This window comes from Camellia sinensis, chromosome 12 (assembly GCF_055761805.1).
Source record: "Camellia sinensis isolate YWXY chromosome 12, ASM5576180v1, whole genome shotgun sequence".
NCBI classification, from domain to species: domain Eukaryota; kingdom Viridiplantae; phylum Streptophyta; class Magnoliopsida; order Ericales; family Theaceae; genus Camellia; species Camellia sinensis.
In genome coordinates, this window is record NC_138972.1 from 58,829,129 (window position 1) to 58,845,322 (window position 16,194).

General features: G+C 34.9%; 3 protein-coding genes across 3 annotated transcripts; 2 read left to right on the plus strand and 1 right to left on the minus strand.

Annotated features, from left to right (window-relative positions):
* The first annotated feature begins 1,629 nt into the window (after positions 1 to 1,629).
* LOC114289548 (uncharacterized) lies at positions 1,630 to 2,594 on the plus strand. Its single transcript, XM_082896905.1, has 2 exons — positions 1,630 to 2,087; positions 2,222 to 2,594. Exons 1-2 carry the CDS (start codon positions 1,630 to 1,632, stop codon positions 2,592 to 2,594), a joined length of 831 nt encoding a protein of 276 aa, XP_082753031.1.
* A 4,719-nt stretch (positions 2,595 to 7,313) lies between these two features.
* On the plus strand, positions 7,314 to 10,384 carry LOC145804521 (uncharacterized). Its single transcript, XM_082898695.1, has 2 exons — positions 7,314 to 9,124; positions 9,224 to 10,384. Exons 1-2 carry the CDS (start codon positions 8,029 to 8,031, stop codon positions 10,267 to 10,269), a joined length of 2,142 nt encoding a protein of 713 aa, XP_082754821.1. The 5' UTR covers positions 7,314 to 8,028; the 3' UTR covers positions 10,270 to 10,384.
* Positions 10,385 to 10,825: 441 nt separating this feature from the next.
* LOC145803594 (uncharacterized) lies at positions 10,826 to 15,531 on the minus strand. Its single transcript, XM_082896906.1, has 8 exons — positions 13,811 to 15,531; positions 13,581 to 13,709; positions 12,766 to 13,309; positions 11,976 to 12,688; positions 11,754 to 11,882; positions 11,430 to 11,648; positions 11,211 to 11,332; positions 10,826 to 11,122 (listed from the first exon to the last, which is right to left on the minus strand). Exons 1-8 carry the CDS (start codon positions 14,825 to 14,827, stop codon positions 10,933 to 10,935), a joined length of 3,063 nt encoding a protein of 1,020 aa, XP_082753032.1. The 5' UTR covers positions 14,828 to 15,531; the 3' UTR covers positions 10,826 to 10,932.
* Between the last annotated feature and the right edge of the window lie 663 nt (positions 15,532 to 16,194).

Here is a 16,194-nt window from a genome sequence, read left to right on the forward strand (position 1 = left end):
TCAAGCAATATGCATTAGGAATTGGATTATGCAAATGTGAATTTTCACAGTTACTAAACTGGCTGTAATGATTGTAAATCACGTTGTAAAATGGCTATTAATTGATATATATTGAAATTTGAAATCAATCAATACACCTAAAATTTTCATTTGACCAATTAACATATTAGGAGGTTATTGGAATGTATCATACATCATCTAGAGTTGCCTCATCTGTGCTGGCTACAAGGTTTCAGTTTTTCTCTTCTTAATACTTGAGTTTTAAGGACAAGAGTAAATTAGGCTTTTCAATTTGACATCAGACCTTGGTTGGGCCTATAATTGGTGTGGTGTGCCGTTTGTTCAGCTACTGTATGTCCTGGTCTAAGAGGGTGTGTTCAAAATGTGAAACTAGAGTTGCCCCATTTGTATTGATTATAAAGCTCTAGTTTCCCTCTCCTTAATACCTGAATTTTAAGAAGAAGTGTGAGCTGAACTTTTCAATTGATGTATTGACATGAGAAAGTCAAAAAATTAATACATATCAACCGATAGAACCCCCTCTATATTACTTGGATTTTAAGAAGAAGTGTGAGCTGAACTTTTCAATTGATATCTTGACATAAGAAAGTCAAAAAATTAATATCAACCCATAGAAACCCCTCTCCATTCTCCACTTCTTATAAAAGCTCCTACAGTGCTAGGTTTCTGGCATTAACCAGCTTAGTTATCTCCATCAAGGGGAACTTTGTGCTAGTGTATATTACTATTACTGTTGCAGTAATAGACACATCCGCTTTCTGTGTGGGCTTTCAACTTCTTCCTTGAATGATTAAAAGGGTACCTAGCTATGAAGCACGGACACCTCTCCGAGAGCTCCGTACCAGTGTCGGACACGTGTCGGACATGGACACGCGTCGGACATGCGGTGGACACGTGTCCGACACGCATTAGAGAGCGTCCAATTTTTTTTTTGAAGCCGAACACGTCCAGGACACGCTATGGACACTTTTGGGACATGGACGGGGTCAATTTTAGAATTCACAAAACATTTTTAGGGTCAATTTCAGAATTTACAAAATATTTTTGGGGTCAATCTGTAAAAAAATAAAAATAACTTTTGTTTGTCCTAAATCGATCAAAAGCCCTAAATCGATCAAAGAGCTTAGTAGAGAACAAAAAAAGAAAGAGAGACGGCGAAGATAACGGAGGAGAAAGAGAACCTGGTCGCTCGTCATCGCTCGTCGCTGCTCGTCGCTCGTTGTCGCTCCTCGGCCGTCGCTCGTAACGTACACCTTCTTCTTCCTTCCTCGGCTTCAGTCTTCTTCCTTCTTCTTCTAGTCTTCGTTCGTCAGTCGATGTTTCTCTCTCTCTCTCTGTCTGTCGACGTCTCCTCTCTCTCTCTCTGCCTGAGTATATTTTTGTTTTTTATTTTGTTTTTTCGTGTCTTTTTTTTTTCTATTTTCATTTTATATTTTTTTCCCTCTATATGTCTTATTTCAGAATATATATATATATATATATTTATTAATTAGTTTTGTTAATATGTCCTATTTCAGAATATATATATATTTTATTAGTTTTGTTAATTTTAGTAATAATGTGTGCTTATTAATTTTATTACAGGAACAAATTTGTAATTCTGAAACAATGGCTACTACGGGTGGTAGTTCTAATGATATACCTGATGATGATTTTGATGAGAACAAACCATTGTGGAAGTATATAACTAAATTAGCAAAACCTAGGGAAGGAGGAGGAAATTGCCAATTACAATGTAATTTTTGTAATAATACTTTCAAAGGTTCATATATAAGAGCAAGGGCACACCTATTAAAACTCCTAGGAAAGGGAATTGGTGCTTGTAAGAAAATTACAAGTCAAAAACTTTCACAATTGCAAAATGAGAATGATGCTGTTGAACTGAGAATTAAAAATGCTCATCCCAAAAATGTACCACTGCCCCCTTCTAGTGTATCAATTGGTAGTAGTTATGCTTATGAATCAAAAAAAATGAGAACATGTGCAAGTGGGAGTGAGAGTGGGAGTGGAAGTACGCCTGGGAGTGAGAGTGCTATTGTGAAAGCATTCAACATGAAGGATAGAGAGTAATTACATTTTGAAATTGCTAGGATGTTCTACTCGGGGGGGGGGAGGGGGGGAGGGGGACACCATTAAATCTTGCAAGAAATCCTTACTATGTTAGCTCTTACACATTTGCTGCAAACCATAATATTCTTAGATATTTGCCTCTCGGTTATAATTTGTTACGAACCACATTACCTCAAAAGAAGAGAGCAAATATTGATAGATTGTTGCAACCAATTAGGGGCACATGGAAGGAAAAAGGGGTGAGCATTGTTAGTGATGGTTGGAGTGATTCTCAAAGGAGGCCTTTGATTAATTTTATGGCGGTGAGTGAAAGTTGGCCTTTGTTTATTAAGGCAATTGATTGTTTTGGAGAAACTAAAGACAAATATTTTATTGCAAATTTGATGAAAGAAGTGATTAATGAGGTTGAGGCTAGTAATGTTGTTCAAGTCATCATGGATAATGCTCCTAATTTTAAGGCAGCTAGACAACTCATTGAAACTCAATTCTCTCATATTCTATAGACTCCTTGTGTAGTGCACACATTAAATCTAGCTTTGAAAAATATTTGTGCGGCAAAGAATATTGAGAGGAATGAGGTCACATATGAAGAGTGTAGTTGGATTAGTGATATTGCCGGAGATGGTTTGATGATTAAGAATTTTATCTCTAATCACTCAATGCAATTGGCTATGTACAATGAATTTGTGTCATTGAAGTTGCTATCGGTTGCCGAAACACGATTTGCCTCCACTATTGTGATGCTCAAGAAGCTTATAAAACATGGGCTTCAAGTAATGGTAATTAGTGACAAGTGGAATTGCTATAGAGAGGATGATGTTGGGAAGGCAAAATTTGTAAAAGAAAAGATTTTGGAGATGATGTGTGGTGGGACTACATTGATTATATTCTTTCCTTCACGGGTCCTATATATGACATGCTTAGGGCTTGTGATACGGACAAACCTTGCCTTCACTTAGTATATGATATGTGGGACACAATGATAGAGAAAGTGAAGATGACAATATATAGGCATGAAGGGGAAAGAGTAGATGAGGAATCTACATTTTATAATGTGGTACATCAAATTCTCGTGGATTGTTGGAATAAAACCAATACTCCTCTCCATTGTATGGCACATTCATTGAATCCAAAGTAAGTATCGCATTTAAATTTGTTTTAGATATTTCATTTTAATGGACTTATCTAGTCTTTCTTGAAATAATTATTTTTTCCTATTTTGTATTGTAGATATTATAGTGATGAGTGGCTCCATGAGGATCAAAATAGAGTTCCTCCACATAGGGATGAAGACGTGACACGTGAGAGGAACAAGTGTTTTAAGAGGTATTTTGAAAATATCACAGAGCGAACCAAGGTGATAACTAAGTTTGGAAAATTTTCGAGTTATGTTGAAGCATTCTCGGAGTATGATTCCATTCATAATAGGTGGCACATGGACCCTTATACTTGGTGGTGTGCATATGGTGCATATGCACCATCTCTTCAAAAACTAGCTTTGAGATTATTTGTGCAACCCGTTTCTTCATCTTGTTGTGAGAGAAATTGGAGTACTTACTCATTTATTCACTCAGTGAGAAGGAACAAAATGGTCCCTCAAAGAGCGGAGGACTTGGTGTTCATTCATAGCAATCTTCGTCTTTTATCAAGGAGGAGCTCCCAATACTTGCAAGGAGAGACAAAAATGTGGGACATTGCTGGAGATAACTTTTGACTCACTTGATGATATTGGAACGCTTGGGATAGCTAACCTCTCACTTGATGAACCGGCTATGGAGGCGGTTCTATTTACAGATGAAGGAGAAGATGGAGGTGGTGGTGAAGATGTTGTAATAGTTTCCTTTACTTAAATTCACATTTTCTGATATTTATGGATTTTGTAATAGATGATAGTTGTTGGTACATTGGATAATTTTATATTTTGTGGTTTGATTTTCATGCATTTTGTAACAAATGATGGTTGGTAGCTTCGAATGACATGTTATGTATTGATAGAATGTAATTTTATGTTATTTCAATGTTTTTTTAATTATTTTTTAATAATTTTATGACATATAATAAATAAAATTAATTATATATATTGAACGTATCCCCAGCGTGTCGTGTCCCCCATTTTTTGAAAATTCGCGTGTCGGCGTGTCCGTGTCGTGTTACGTGTCTGTGTCCGTGCTTCATAGGTACCTAGTGCTACATTTCTTACTTGTGAATATGAATTTTACATTGTATTTGGATTATGAATTTGAATAAGAATTTGAAAAGTGAAAGAGAAATTCAGAAAATTTAAATTTTATTTTATTCATATTGCACTCGTCTTTTCTTTTTACATTTTTAAATTTTTATCTAAATTTATAATCCAAACACAGCCGCAATGCATTCTCCTTTTGACTTCTCTAATGATTGCAACAACTAGCACGCCTGAACCAGCGATGACTGAGCATTTAGTGGTTCAATTTGCTGAATTTTACTTTTTTTTCTGGTACTTACTCTTGTTTGTAAGACTTGGACAAGTGTGTGGCTGCTCATCCGTTATAATTATAGGTCCTAATAGGAGACCTTTGTATTGATTACTGTAGATTACCTCTTTTGTAAGCGGATTATTTGGTCTGTCTTTATTTGGGTCATTAGTCATTCTGATTTACTCCATTGTAAAATTTAAATTCTGGTTTGTAATATTATCATATGATCTTAGTTATTGGTAAATGTACATAAACAGTGAAAGAGTGGAAAGATGAGGACAACCCCAAATGTAAATTACATAATAACTCTACAACATGAATGAATGAATGAATTGGGGTTGTTTTTAAGTAAAAAATGGCTCAACTCAAGATAATCACCACCAACCAACCCACATGATTTTTATATACATGGCAAACAAGCTTCACAGGGTAGTGTCTTTGTCTGTCTCTCTGATTGGTTAAAAAAAGAAAAAAAAGATAAAAAAGAAAAAGTTGGGTGAAGACAAGGGAAGGGAAGGGAAGAGCAATAGTGGAGTACCCACAACTTATAAGTAATAATATGAAACATTTTTTACAAAATACACAGAATCACATGGGATGGGACTTGGTGGAGTGGAGAGGACAACAACAATAATAGTGTGAGATCTTTTAACAGTGTGAGGTGGGACAGAGGCAAGGATGGAAAAATTGTAAAAATTATGTATATTATATTAATAATTGAAAAGTTATATATTTTTTGTCCTCTCAAAATATAAATCATAACCTAGGCTAGGTGAAATAGTGTACATCCGACAATGCAAAGAGACATGTTATCAGTGACATGAATCATTGATTATAAAATACATGGAATGCTGCCTTGTTTTGCACATGCGACTTGAGGACAGATGCCAAACTGTACTACTACACACCTGACCACCCACCAGCTTCAAGCTGCCTTGCCAAGTCCGAAGCCTCGTCTTGCCCCAGCTACCAAATGAGGGTTTTCCAAAAACATCTCCGGTAACAGAGTTGACTTAATCATTAAGTCACTTAACTCATTACTTAAGATTTCAAAGGTAAATGCATATTATATGTAATTTTATTACAAAATTACATAAATTTTTATCAATTTATATAAGTGATCTCGTAAAAATACGTAAGTTGAATATAAATTAGTGTAAGTTCACGAAAACTTAACGTTTATGCGAATTTATATTTGACTTACGCATTTTTGTGAAATCACTTCTATAAGTTCATGAAAAATTGCGTAATTTTGTCATAAAATTGCATAGGCCCATCCCTTCGCATTGTACAATAGAATATATATGTAGCGTACCTTGAAAATTACTTAAAAATACACTGTATTACGTAGATTGAAATTTAGGCTCCGTTTGTTTCGACGTAAAATATTTACACAAAAAATATTTTTCTTGTAAATTGATTCTACACAGAAAAAAATATTTTTGATTTTGTTTTTCGGCGTTTGGTTGACACTTGAAACAAAAATATTTTATTACTTAAAACATAAATTTTGATTTAATAAAGTGTCATTTACGACTTTTTAGTGAGTTAAGACATTTATTTGAAAATGCTAAATATGTTGAAAAGGTAGTGAGTGAGAGTCAACTTTATAAAAATTGATTCATGAAATTTTTAAATGTAAGTTATGTTTTGAAAAATGATGTGAAAATATTTTCTTTAAAAAATGTTATATTTGCTTTTTGTTCAACCAAACAATGAAAAATGAGTAAAATATTTTTGACAAAGACATTTTATTCAAAACAAATGAAGCCTTACTATGATGTGTATTACGGCATAAAAAAATAAAAGATATAAATATATATGTTTGGTTTGATTTTTAAAAACTGTTTTTAAATGAGTTTTTGTTTATTTTTACTCTATATATTTTTTCTTTTACATTTTAGTCAATTTTTTTTGTAATTTTTAAATGCACCTAATCAAAATGCATTTTAAAAAGTAAAGCAAATTGGCTAAAATATTTTTAAAAAATCAATAAAAACAAATGAAAATTCAAACAAAAAATCTATGTGCATTTTTATTCGGGTTTTCGTTTATTTAGTAGATTCTTTTTTTATATTTTGGTTAAACATTTTACTTTTTCGATGCATCTAATATTGATGTATTTAAAAAGTAAAAAAATGATTAAAATAAGAAGGAAAAAAATAAAGACAAACAATAACACAATTTTTGGTGTACTTTTTTTTTAAGTAATATAGAAAATGGTTTATTACATTTTCAACTCCTAAACTATTGTCAACTTGTCTATTTAGTACTTGAATATTGATTGAGTTTACTCAGTCTCAAAAATATATAAATTAAAGTCTATTTAATTTTTATACTTTTAGGATTGAGTAAACTGAATCGATAGTTTAAAAACTAAGTAGGTATTTTGACCATAATTTAGGAATTTAATAAACTCTATAAAAAAATATTTTCATATTATGAAACTTTTTGTAGATGCCTATTTTTGTGATTTGGAAAGCATTTTCAACAACCTAAGAACAAAAGCATTTCAAAACCTTTACATATGATAACAAAAATTTATCTGCATTGGGCCATGTTTAGATGGGGACAACGTCATCCAAGAGGACAACCATCTCGGCGTGCGTACAGATAAGGCCCAGATAAAAAATGGTATTGTCAATCTGGGCTAGGGTTGCGCTCATACTTTTAGGCTTAAGGTTACACTCAAATTTCAAAGGGAAAATTACCATGTAGTCCTATGTAGGGGATCTATTTCCCTTCTAATCCCAATTTATTTTTAATAGTTTAATAGGTCCACAGTTTTTTTAGTTTTATACCCAGAGGTCCCGTTTTTTATTTTCGTATTTTTAAATGACTGTGTTACCCTTTGTTTTGAGATCTATATGTACGTGAGAAATCAAATTTTTGCTTCGTTGAAAAAAAGGAAATCAAATCTTCGTCTCCGCGATCTCGATTTCTCTTCGTTGTGGCGATCTCATTGTGCTGTGTGGTCGATCTCATTGTGCTGTGAGGTGGATCTGGTTGTGCGATTTGAATCTGTGTGTACAGGCGATATCTTCGTACGTTGTCTCTCTCTCTCTCTCTCTCTCTCTGGTGATAGATATATGTATGTGTATGTATGTATCTGTCGATACATAGATATACATATATATGTATATATATATATGTCTGTGTGTGTATGTGGTTTGTATTTTGTCGACATATATGTATGTATATATATATAAGCAAATTTGCGTGATATGTGGTTTGTGTTTGGCGAATTTTGTTTGTTTGATTTTGATTTTGTTGATTTTTGTTTGTCGTATAGTGTAATGTGTTTTGAAGTTGTATTTTGGATTTGTGAATTCTGGTGTTTTGATATTGATATGTCGTAAGTGTATAATTTTGCAGTTTTGGAATTGTAAATTGTGTACTGTTGTTATTGATATGTTGTAACTGCATAATTTTGCAGTTTGGAATCTGTGAACAATTGTTTGTTGGTTTCTGATTTTGTAGTATGGAGCGGTGTTTCATGTTAATGTGCAAATACAGTAATTGTTGTGCTGCTATTAAGATTAGTGACGGATGTAGTTATGATGAAGTTGTTGAGAAAATATGTGCGAAGTTCAAGGAGTTGAGTGTTGGTAACTTTTGTTTGTTTTTCTCTGTTCCTGGATATTCTAATTGTATTGTTGAATGTGATGATGATTTGGGGAATATGCTGTCAATGGTAGGTGGTAGTGGTTGTCATGTTGTTGATGTTATTGTGGGGGATAAGAGAGTTGTGGAGGTTGATGATGGTAATTCTTGTAGGATTGATTCTGTAACTTGTGAGAGTTCTTTTGTGAATGATTGTGATGATGTTGGTGGTTTGTTGCGTAGTTTTTATCCAGAACCAGAGAGAGTTTTGTTGTCTGCTAGTTGGAAGGGGATTATACATAGTGTTGGTCAAGAATTTGAAGGTGGAGTGTCGGGGTTCCGCATTGCATTGGCTAAGTATGCTGTTCAGTGTGGTTTTGCAGTGAATTATTTGAAGAATGATGCAACAAGAGTAACCGCTGAATGTATGATGAAGTCGTCTACGGGTTGTAAATGGTTTGTGCATGGAAGGGTGTTGATGGATTCTGGTGTTTTTTTTATAATGAAGTTGGATAATGTGCATACTTGTGGGGTTGTTGCTCGTAGATCTTGTAGCAAAATGGTTGGTTCTAGACTTGTGTCTGATATTGTGCAAAATGATATTAGTGATAATCCGTTGACTCGTCCTATTGAAGTTAAAAAAAAGTTGAAGAAGCAATATGGTATAGATGTTTCTTATCGGGTTGCATGGTTAGGAGTTGATAAGGCAAGAGGTGGGTTGTTTGGTGATTTTGCAACTTCTTTTGACCAGCTTCGATGGTACCTTGAGACGGCTATGAGAACGAATCCGGGAAGTGTGTTTGAATTAGATGTGGATGAAAGTAGTGGGTGTTTTCGGAGGTTGTTTGTGGCATTTCATGGATGTTTGTATGGCTTTCAATTTTGTCGTCCGTTGTTGTTTGTTGATGGTACATTTTTGAAGGGGCGTTACAAGGGGCATTTGCTTGCAGCAACATCAAAGGATGGTAATCAAGGTATGTATTTATTTGCAGTTAGTATTGGTTTAGTTTGTCAGTGTGTTATTGTATTGTGAGTCTGCTAATTTTTGCAGTTTCATGTGGGTTTGTTTGCAGGTTTGTTTCCTTTGGCTTTTGCGATTGTTGACGCTGAAAATCAAGATAATTGGATGTGGTTCTTAAGTCAGTTGTTGAAGGCTGTTGGTTCAGGCCGGAGATTGACTTTTGTGTCGGACCGTCAACATGGATTGCTAGACGCTCTTTCAGTGGTTTTCCCCAATGCACATCATGCTTATTGCTTGAATCATTTGAAGAGAAATTTGATTGACAAATTGGTGGGACTTCGTACTAACTATAAGCTGTGTTTGATGAAAATATTAGTTAAATGTGCTTATGCGCCAACGGTTGCTTCTTTCCAACATTATATGGAGAAATTGAGGCGTATTGCTGGGAATGGTAGAGTTGATAGTATGTTGGATGGTTTGCAAAATGATAAGTGGGCCAATGCATTTTTTAGAGGGAAACGATATGGTGAGATGTCATCTAATGCTGCCGAGTCTTATAATAATTGGATTGGTGGGGCCCGTGAGTTGCCTATTACTTGTATGGTTGATATGATTAGGGTTCAAATCATGACTCAATTGTCGGATAGAAGAGCTGAATCTAGAAGATGGACTACGAAATTGTGTCCAGTTATGGAAAAGAAGTTGGTGGACTCTTTGGAGCTAGCTAAGTCTTGGGATGTGATTGTTGCTAGTGATACTGTGCTTGAGGTTCATTCTTCTATTTCTTTTTATGTTGATATTGGTAGACAAACTTGTTCTTGCCATGAATGGCAATTGAATGGTTTTCCTTGTTGTCATGCTGTGCATGCTTTGCGTAGTAGTGGTAGAGATGTGTATGGTTTCATTGATCCTTTTTTTCATGTAGATTGTTTTAGAGAGTCATACAAGGAATCTGTTTATCCAGTGCCTTCAAGTGAGAGATTTGACTTTGATGGTGCCAGTAGTTCGGTTATCAAACCTCCTATAACGAAGAAGCAGCCCGGGCGGAACAAGAAGAAGAGGATACCTTCAAGGGGTGAGAATGTGAAGCAAATCAAGTGTGGGAGATGCTTGAAATATGGGAATCACAATAAGAAGACGTGCAAGGCTGCTATTTGAGGCCGCAATCTATTCTTTTGGATTTGTATTTGAATTTGAGGAATTATGATAATAAAAAATGTGATACTTGGTATTATGGAAGTAATGAATAAAGTTGGTTGAATTGTTTTTTGTTTGTTGATGTGTTTTTTACTTATTGAAGTTGTTTTCGAATAGTCTGGTTTTGTTTTTTATTTTTATGGAATGCAGAGAAGGTTGTTGAAAATTTCTTATTGAAACAGTATAATATGGAAAGGCAGTTCATATTTCATAGTGATAAAACTGTATAATTTTGCAGTTTTAAGAATTATTTAGAAACAACCTGATGAAACCGCATAATTTTGCAGTTTTAAAAATTATTAGAAACAAGCTGATGAAACTGAAAAATTTTGCAGTTTGAAGAATTATTAGAATCAACCTTTACTGTATGAAAATATATGCAATCACAAACAGGTAGACAAACAATCAAAAGAAGAACCACAATAATAATAATAATAAGAAGAAGAGCAACAACAACATCAATCATTTTCACCATAACCATGATAACCAGAAAAAGATCATTCCCAAAAGTATATAAAGTACTTGTCACATGTTAAAAAAGAAAAATAAAAAAAAAAAATAAAAAAAGGTTCAAAGATATGTTCCCTTGAATATTTGTATTGTTAAGAAGTTTGTTCATTGTTTCTATGGTTTGGTATGTTTTGTCAACATTTGGTAGTGCTCGAGTTTCCAAGATCGGTTCTCATCATTGAGGAATTGATTGATGATTTGTGCTCGAAATTTGACCCACTCAGTTGGACGAAGTTTTTTCTGCACAGGTTGCCAGTTGAGATATTGGTTGATAACATTGCAGACGGCAATTGCACAATCATTCCTGCAATGTTTGAGATGAAGTTAATTAGTTAGGTGAAACTGCAAAAATTAGCATATTGGAAGATTAGTTTATGGATTTTGTATCTTACGAGTGTGGGGTTTGTTGTGGGCATTCCTCAATTGATGCAATTTCTGTCTCGCACTCTTGAGATGAAAACATGTTTCCCTGTTTGCTGAGTAATGCTTTATTCCATCTCAGTTGATGTTGTTGCTACAAAATAGTTAGTGGGTGTTTTTGTTAGTTATAGTGATGAGTTGAGATGTTTGTAAAGGGATGGAACTAAGTATGAAATTTTATTTTAACTTACAATTTGCTTTGCAATTTCAAAGTGCTTGTTATGGCAATCTTTTGCTGGTCTCAACGAGTCATAGTGTCTCCATATTCCATCAGCATTGTCAAAGACCACAATTGTCCAATGGTTGTCGTGGTTGATTGGGAAATGGATATATCTGTTTTTCATTGCTTCTGGAAAATGGCTGTCCATCAGTTTTTCTCTCAGTGCTTGATCTTGGTTTTGTAGTGGAGTCTGTAAGTCATATATATGTTTGAAATATGTCATAAAACTATGTAGTAATACATGTTGATAAAGTAGAAAATTTTGCAGTTGTAAGGTATGTTAAGTTTTGCTTACATTGATGAGTGTTGAGAAAACGTAAGATCTTCCTGCGTATGGATTGCTTGCAAAGACTAGATCGTTTTTCTCAAATTCTTCAATGGTTGGTTGGAGTGCCAATTGCTTTTCTGAGAAGGCATCAATGACCTGAAACATGTTATATATGAGAATGTGTTAGGTTTGTGGAATAGGTTATTGAATATGTACAGAAACTGTAAAATTGTGCAGTTGGAGACCTACATTCCCATATAAGGGTTCCCTGTTGGTCAATCTGCATATATCTGAAAAGTATACACAGTTTTCATCTTCGCTGCCAGACCAGACACAAGCAGTTGATTGTGTGTTGTTGATGAGTTGAATTTGGTCTTGGTCTTTTTTGGATAGGCTATGCCAAACCTTGTTTGTTTTGCGGCATGAAATGGTGAGTGGCTTGTTTGGGATTGATTCTTCCTGGAAATCATCATCACTTTCCAATACTTGAAGATTTGTCTTCTTTTGATTGGCATGCTCTTTTGGGTTTGTTTCAGCAACAACTGGTTTCTCTTGGCCAATATGTTCTTGCATCTTTTCTTTCTGCTGTTGTTTTGCTTCATGAGCACCCTGTTTTTTGTTGTCATTCTTCTTCTGTTTTTCTTCATTGGTACCCTGTGTTGGTTTGGGTACATCAGCAGCAGTTTGTGTCTTGTTTGTTGTATCTTCTTTGGGTTTGGTCATTGGTTGGTATTCAAAATCTGGGTCATGTGCTTGTTTTCTTGATTTTTGTTTGATTCTCTTGACCATGGATCTTTGTTGGGGACTGCCAGTTTTTTTGGTGGACATTTTCTTCAATTGATCTTCTTTTTTATGCAATTCAGCCATGAATTTTTGTTCCATTTCTTGCATTTGTGCTCTCAGGGCTGATATGAGCTTGTCCTTGTCGTCCTCTTTGGTTGGTGTTTGTGGTTGGTCATGACCTATAAAAATGTTGGATTGTGTTTTGGTTAGTTTAATGAAATTTTGCAGTATGATTTAGTATTAGACAATAGTTTACCTTGTGCATGAAGTATGTCAGATTTCTCTTGCAGTTCTTCTTGTTGGTTTGTCAGTTCTTGTTCATTGACTTCTTCGTGTTGGTTTGTTTGTTGTTCTTCTTGTTCTTGTTGTTGGTCTTCTTCTTGATCAAGGTGTTCTTCTTCTTCTTCTTCTTCTTCAGTTTCAGTTTCTGCTTCTTCTTCTTCTTCAGTTTCTTCTTCATCAGTTTTTTCTTCATCAGTCACTTGATTTTTTTCATCATCACTCTTTTCTTCTTGTTCATCACTTTGTGGTTCTTGTTGTGGTTTTTGCTTTCTTTTCTTTTTTTTTTGTTGTGCTTCTTTTTCTGATTGTGATTCTGATTCTGAATGATGTTCTTCTTCGAGAAAATCATCCTCATCACTGTCTAGAAGTGTTCTTTTTTTTGTTGCTTTTGTTTTCTTTTTTTGCTTATTGTCCTTTTTGTGGTCTTGTTTCTTTGCTGAAGAGTCTGTTGATGTGCTTTGATTGATATGCAATAACTGTATTTCTTGTTCAGTTGGGGTTAAAGCACTTTGGTTAACCTGCATTGGAACAATGTGGTATATATCAGTAATACTGTAAATTTGGTCAGTTTCATAAGATGAGTTGTACTGTGAGTAATGTGGGTTAAGTGTCGAAATATGTTTTTTGAAACTGAAAAATGTTACAGTTTCATAACATGAGTGATGTTAAAGAAGTGTGTGCTTTGAAACTGAAAATTTTGACAGTTTCATAATGTGATTTGTACTACAATGAATATGAAAGGAGTGTTGAATAGATTTGTGCTAGGATAGTATAGAAGAGTTTGAATACCTTTTCAAAGTGAGCGAGGCTGATGTGTTTCCACTTGGAGTACATTTTGCCAAGGTTCCATTTCATAAACCTTGGGAAGCCTTCTTTGTTGGATGGTCGGAGGAGTTTACTGTGCTCACAGTACCAGTACTGTAAAAAAAAAAAAAAAAAAAAAGTTGAAATATGTTAGATAGTTAGAAATAGGTGAATGTCTGATATTTTTGTGGGAAGTAGTTGAGTAATGTGTTTACCAAGAGTAACATGACGCATCCAGTGACATGCCTTGGGTTGTTGTTTGCATTTGCTATTGAATTCATCAGTGTGTCTTTTATTGCCTCAACCCAATTGTACTTCTTGATGTTGTTGAGGTTGTCAACATAGTTGAGGAAACTCCAACTGAGTGTATGGCCTGTTGTGGGCATGAGAAGTTTCAAGCACAAGTAAAGGGTGATTACCCTTGCAAGATCTTGACAATCATTGGTTGATTTTCCTTTTTTTGTTTGTTGAAACATTTTGGTCAAAGACTTGCCATCCAATCTCTTGATTGATTTGCATCTTCGTTTGTAAAATGGAAGCTCAAAATCCTTTGGTCTTGCATAGGATTTGGTGGTGATGCTGTCTTCTCCACAGTCGATACCAAAAATGAGCTTGACATCACTGGTTCTGAGTTTCATTTCCTTTTTGCCAAGTACAAATGATCTTTTTCTTTTGTTGTAGAGTGTTGTCATTTCTGCTACAATGGAATTGTAGCATCTGCACCAAGAGGCCTTCAGTTGTGTTGAGGAGAGAGCATTTATAAGGGGCCAAAAAGGGGTTTTTTGCAGCTCTGTCTGTTGGGCTTTTGTGAATTTGACCCCCTTCAACAGTTTGATTACTGTTCCGATGTTGGAACGATAATTAAATTGTTGGACTCTCTTTGCAGGGACTGCTGGTTTTTTTTCTTTTGATGCCTTGGTTGTTGTTTTGGGAGTTGATTGGCTTTCTTGGAGCTTTCTTTTTTTGGTTGGAGGAGCTTCTTGGTTTTTTGTTGGCTTTCTTTTGTTTGTTTTTGTTGTGGTTGGAGGTGTGGTTGGTGTTTGTTGGGTGGGTGGGGTCTGTGGTGTAGTTCTTGGGCTTTTTCTTGTAGGTGGTGTGGTTGTTTTGTGGGTTTTTTGGTGGGGTCTGTTGGATTTGGTTGTTTTTGGGTGTGGTGGTGGCATTTGAGTGGATACAGGAGAGGGACTTTCAAAAGGGGAGATGGTTAAATCCCTGATTGGATTTGTGGGCATACGGGTTTGTTTCTTCCAATATCTTCCAACAGCTATTTCTGAAAAAATGAAAGTGACAACAGGGTATGAGTAATATAGTGACAAAACTGTATAATTTTGAAGTTTTATATGCAGTTTAATATGAAGTTATATGTATTTTGTTCGTAAGAGTTACGAAACTGTATAATTTGACAGTTTGATTTGCACTTTATAATAAGTTAGCTATTTGTTTTGAGTAGTGGTTAAACTGTGTAATTTTGCAGTTTCATTTGCATTTTGAATAAATTTAGATATGTTGCTTGTATAGTGATGAAATGAAACACTATGATGTTGCAGTTTTTATAAGGAAACAGTATGAACAATAGGAACAGCCCATTGTATTTTGTAAAAAGCAACAATAACAACAAGAAGATTAAAAATTCAAAAATAAGAATAAGAGAAGCCAATATTGAACAACAAGAATAAGAATAAGGTGTTGAATGTGTAAAAACAGGGATTTATGTGCAAAAACAGTGTTTAGAATGTTGAAAAACAGGGGACTATATATATATTAAAAGAGGGTTTATACATTTGGAAGTATGTAAAATGTGTATATAAGAAATATTAAAGAATGATGTACAAATGTGAAAAATAATGAATAGGTGAAGAGAGATGTTACTTTTTTTCCCCATTTTTGTGAATCGGAAGTCAGGAACTATGAAATCTCTTCAGAGTGGTGATGGTTCTTCGTGTTGTTGAGAGTCGCCGATTGGAGAATATGAACGGCTTGGTGTTGTGTTGAAGTTGAACAGTTTGGTTTTGTGGTTAGGGTAGGGTTTCAGAGAGAATGGAGTCGAACGGAGGAGAGATGGAGGATTGAGAATGTGATTTCGAGCGGCGGAGATGTAACAGCGTACTGATCAGACTGAGATGATTGTGGGTGATGAAGATGAACGGTTACGTTTTCTGGTTAGAGTTAGGGTTTCAGAGGGGATGGAGTTGAACGGAAGAGAGATGGAGGACTGAGGAGTCGATTTCGAGCGGCGGAGACGTGACAGTGTAGTGATCGGACTGAGATGATGGGGACGTGGGAGATGGTTGCGCGCGTGTAAATTGGATGATATATTGTGGGTATTTTCGTCTTATTGTTAATTTGAGGACTTAATGGAGTATTAAATTTGTTTTGGGTCTAAATGGGGTATGATATGTTGGGCTTGGACCTTTGGGTCAGTCTCCCGAATTTCAAAACATCTCAAATAATTAATATGGCCCCAATAACCCAAGAACAATAAGGGCATGTTTGATTGGGTGTATTAGAGTATGGGATTGAGATTATTAATCCGTGGGCCCGATTATTCTATATTTGTTTTAACATTTTTGTTTAGGATTATTAATCCAATGGATAATTA

Excerpts from the sequence above, each read along its gene's own strand:
- LOC114289548 (XM_082896905.1), top strand. The coding sequence starts at position 1,630 with ATGGCTACTACGGGTGGTAGTTCTAATGATATACCTGATGATGATTTT. Across the intron at positions 2,088-2,221 it reads TTCAACATGAAGGATAGAGA|ATATTTGCCTCTCGGTTATA; the intron begins GTAATTACATTT and ends TAATATTCTTAG.
- LOC145804521 (XM_082898695.1), top strand. The coding sequence starts at position 8,029 with ATGGAGCGGTGTTTCATGTTAATGTGCAAATACAGTAATTGTTGTGCT. Across the intron at positions 9,125-9,223 it reads ATCAAAGGATGGTAATCAAG|GTTTGTTTCCTTTGGCTTTT; the intron begins GTATGTATTTAT and ends GTTTGTTTGCAG.
- LOC145803594 (XM_082896906.1), bottom strand. The coding sequence starts at position 14,827 with ATGCCCACAAATCCAATCAGGGATTTAACCATCTCCCCTTTTGAAAGT. Across the intron at positions 11,883-11,975 it reads GGGAACCCTTATATGGGAAT|GTCATTGATGCCTTCTCAGA; the intron begins GTAGGTCTCCAA and ends AACATGTTTCAG. Across the intron at positions 11,123-11,210 it reads CCACAACAAACCCCACACTC|GAATGATTGTGCAATTGCCG; the intron begins GTAAGATACAAA and ends CAAACATTGCAG.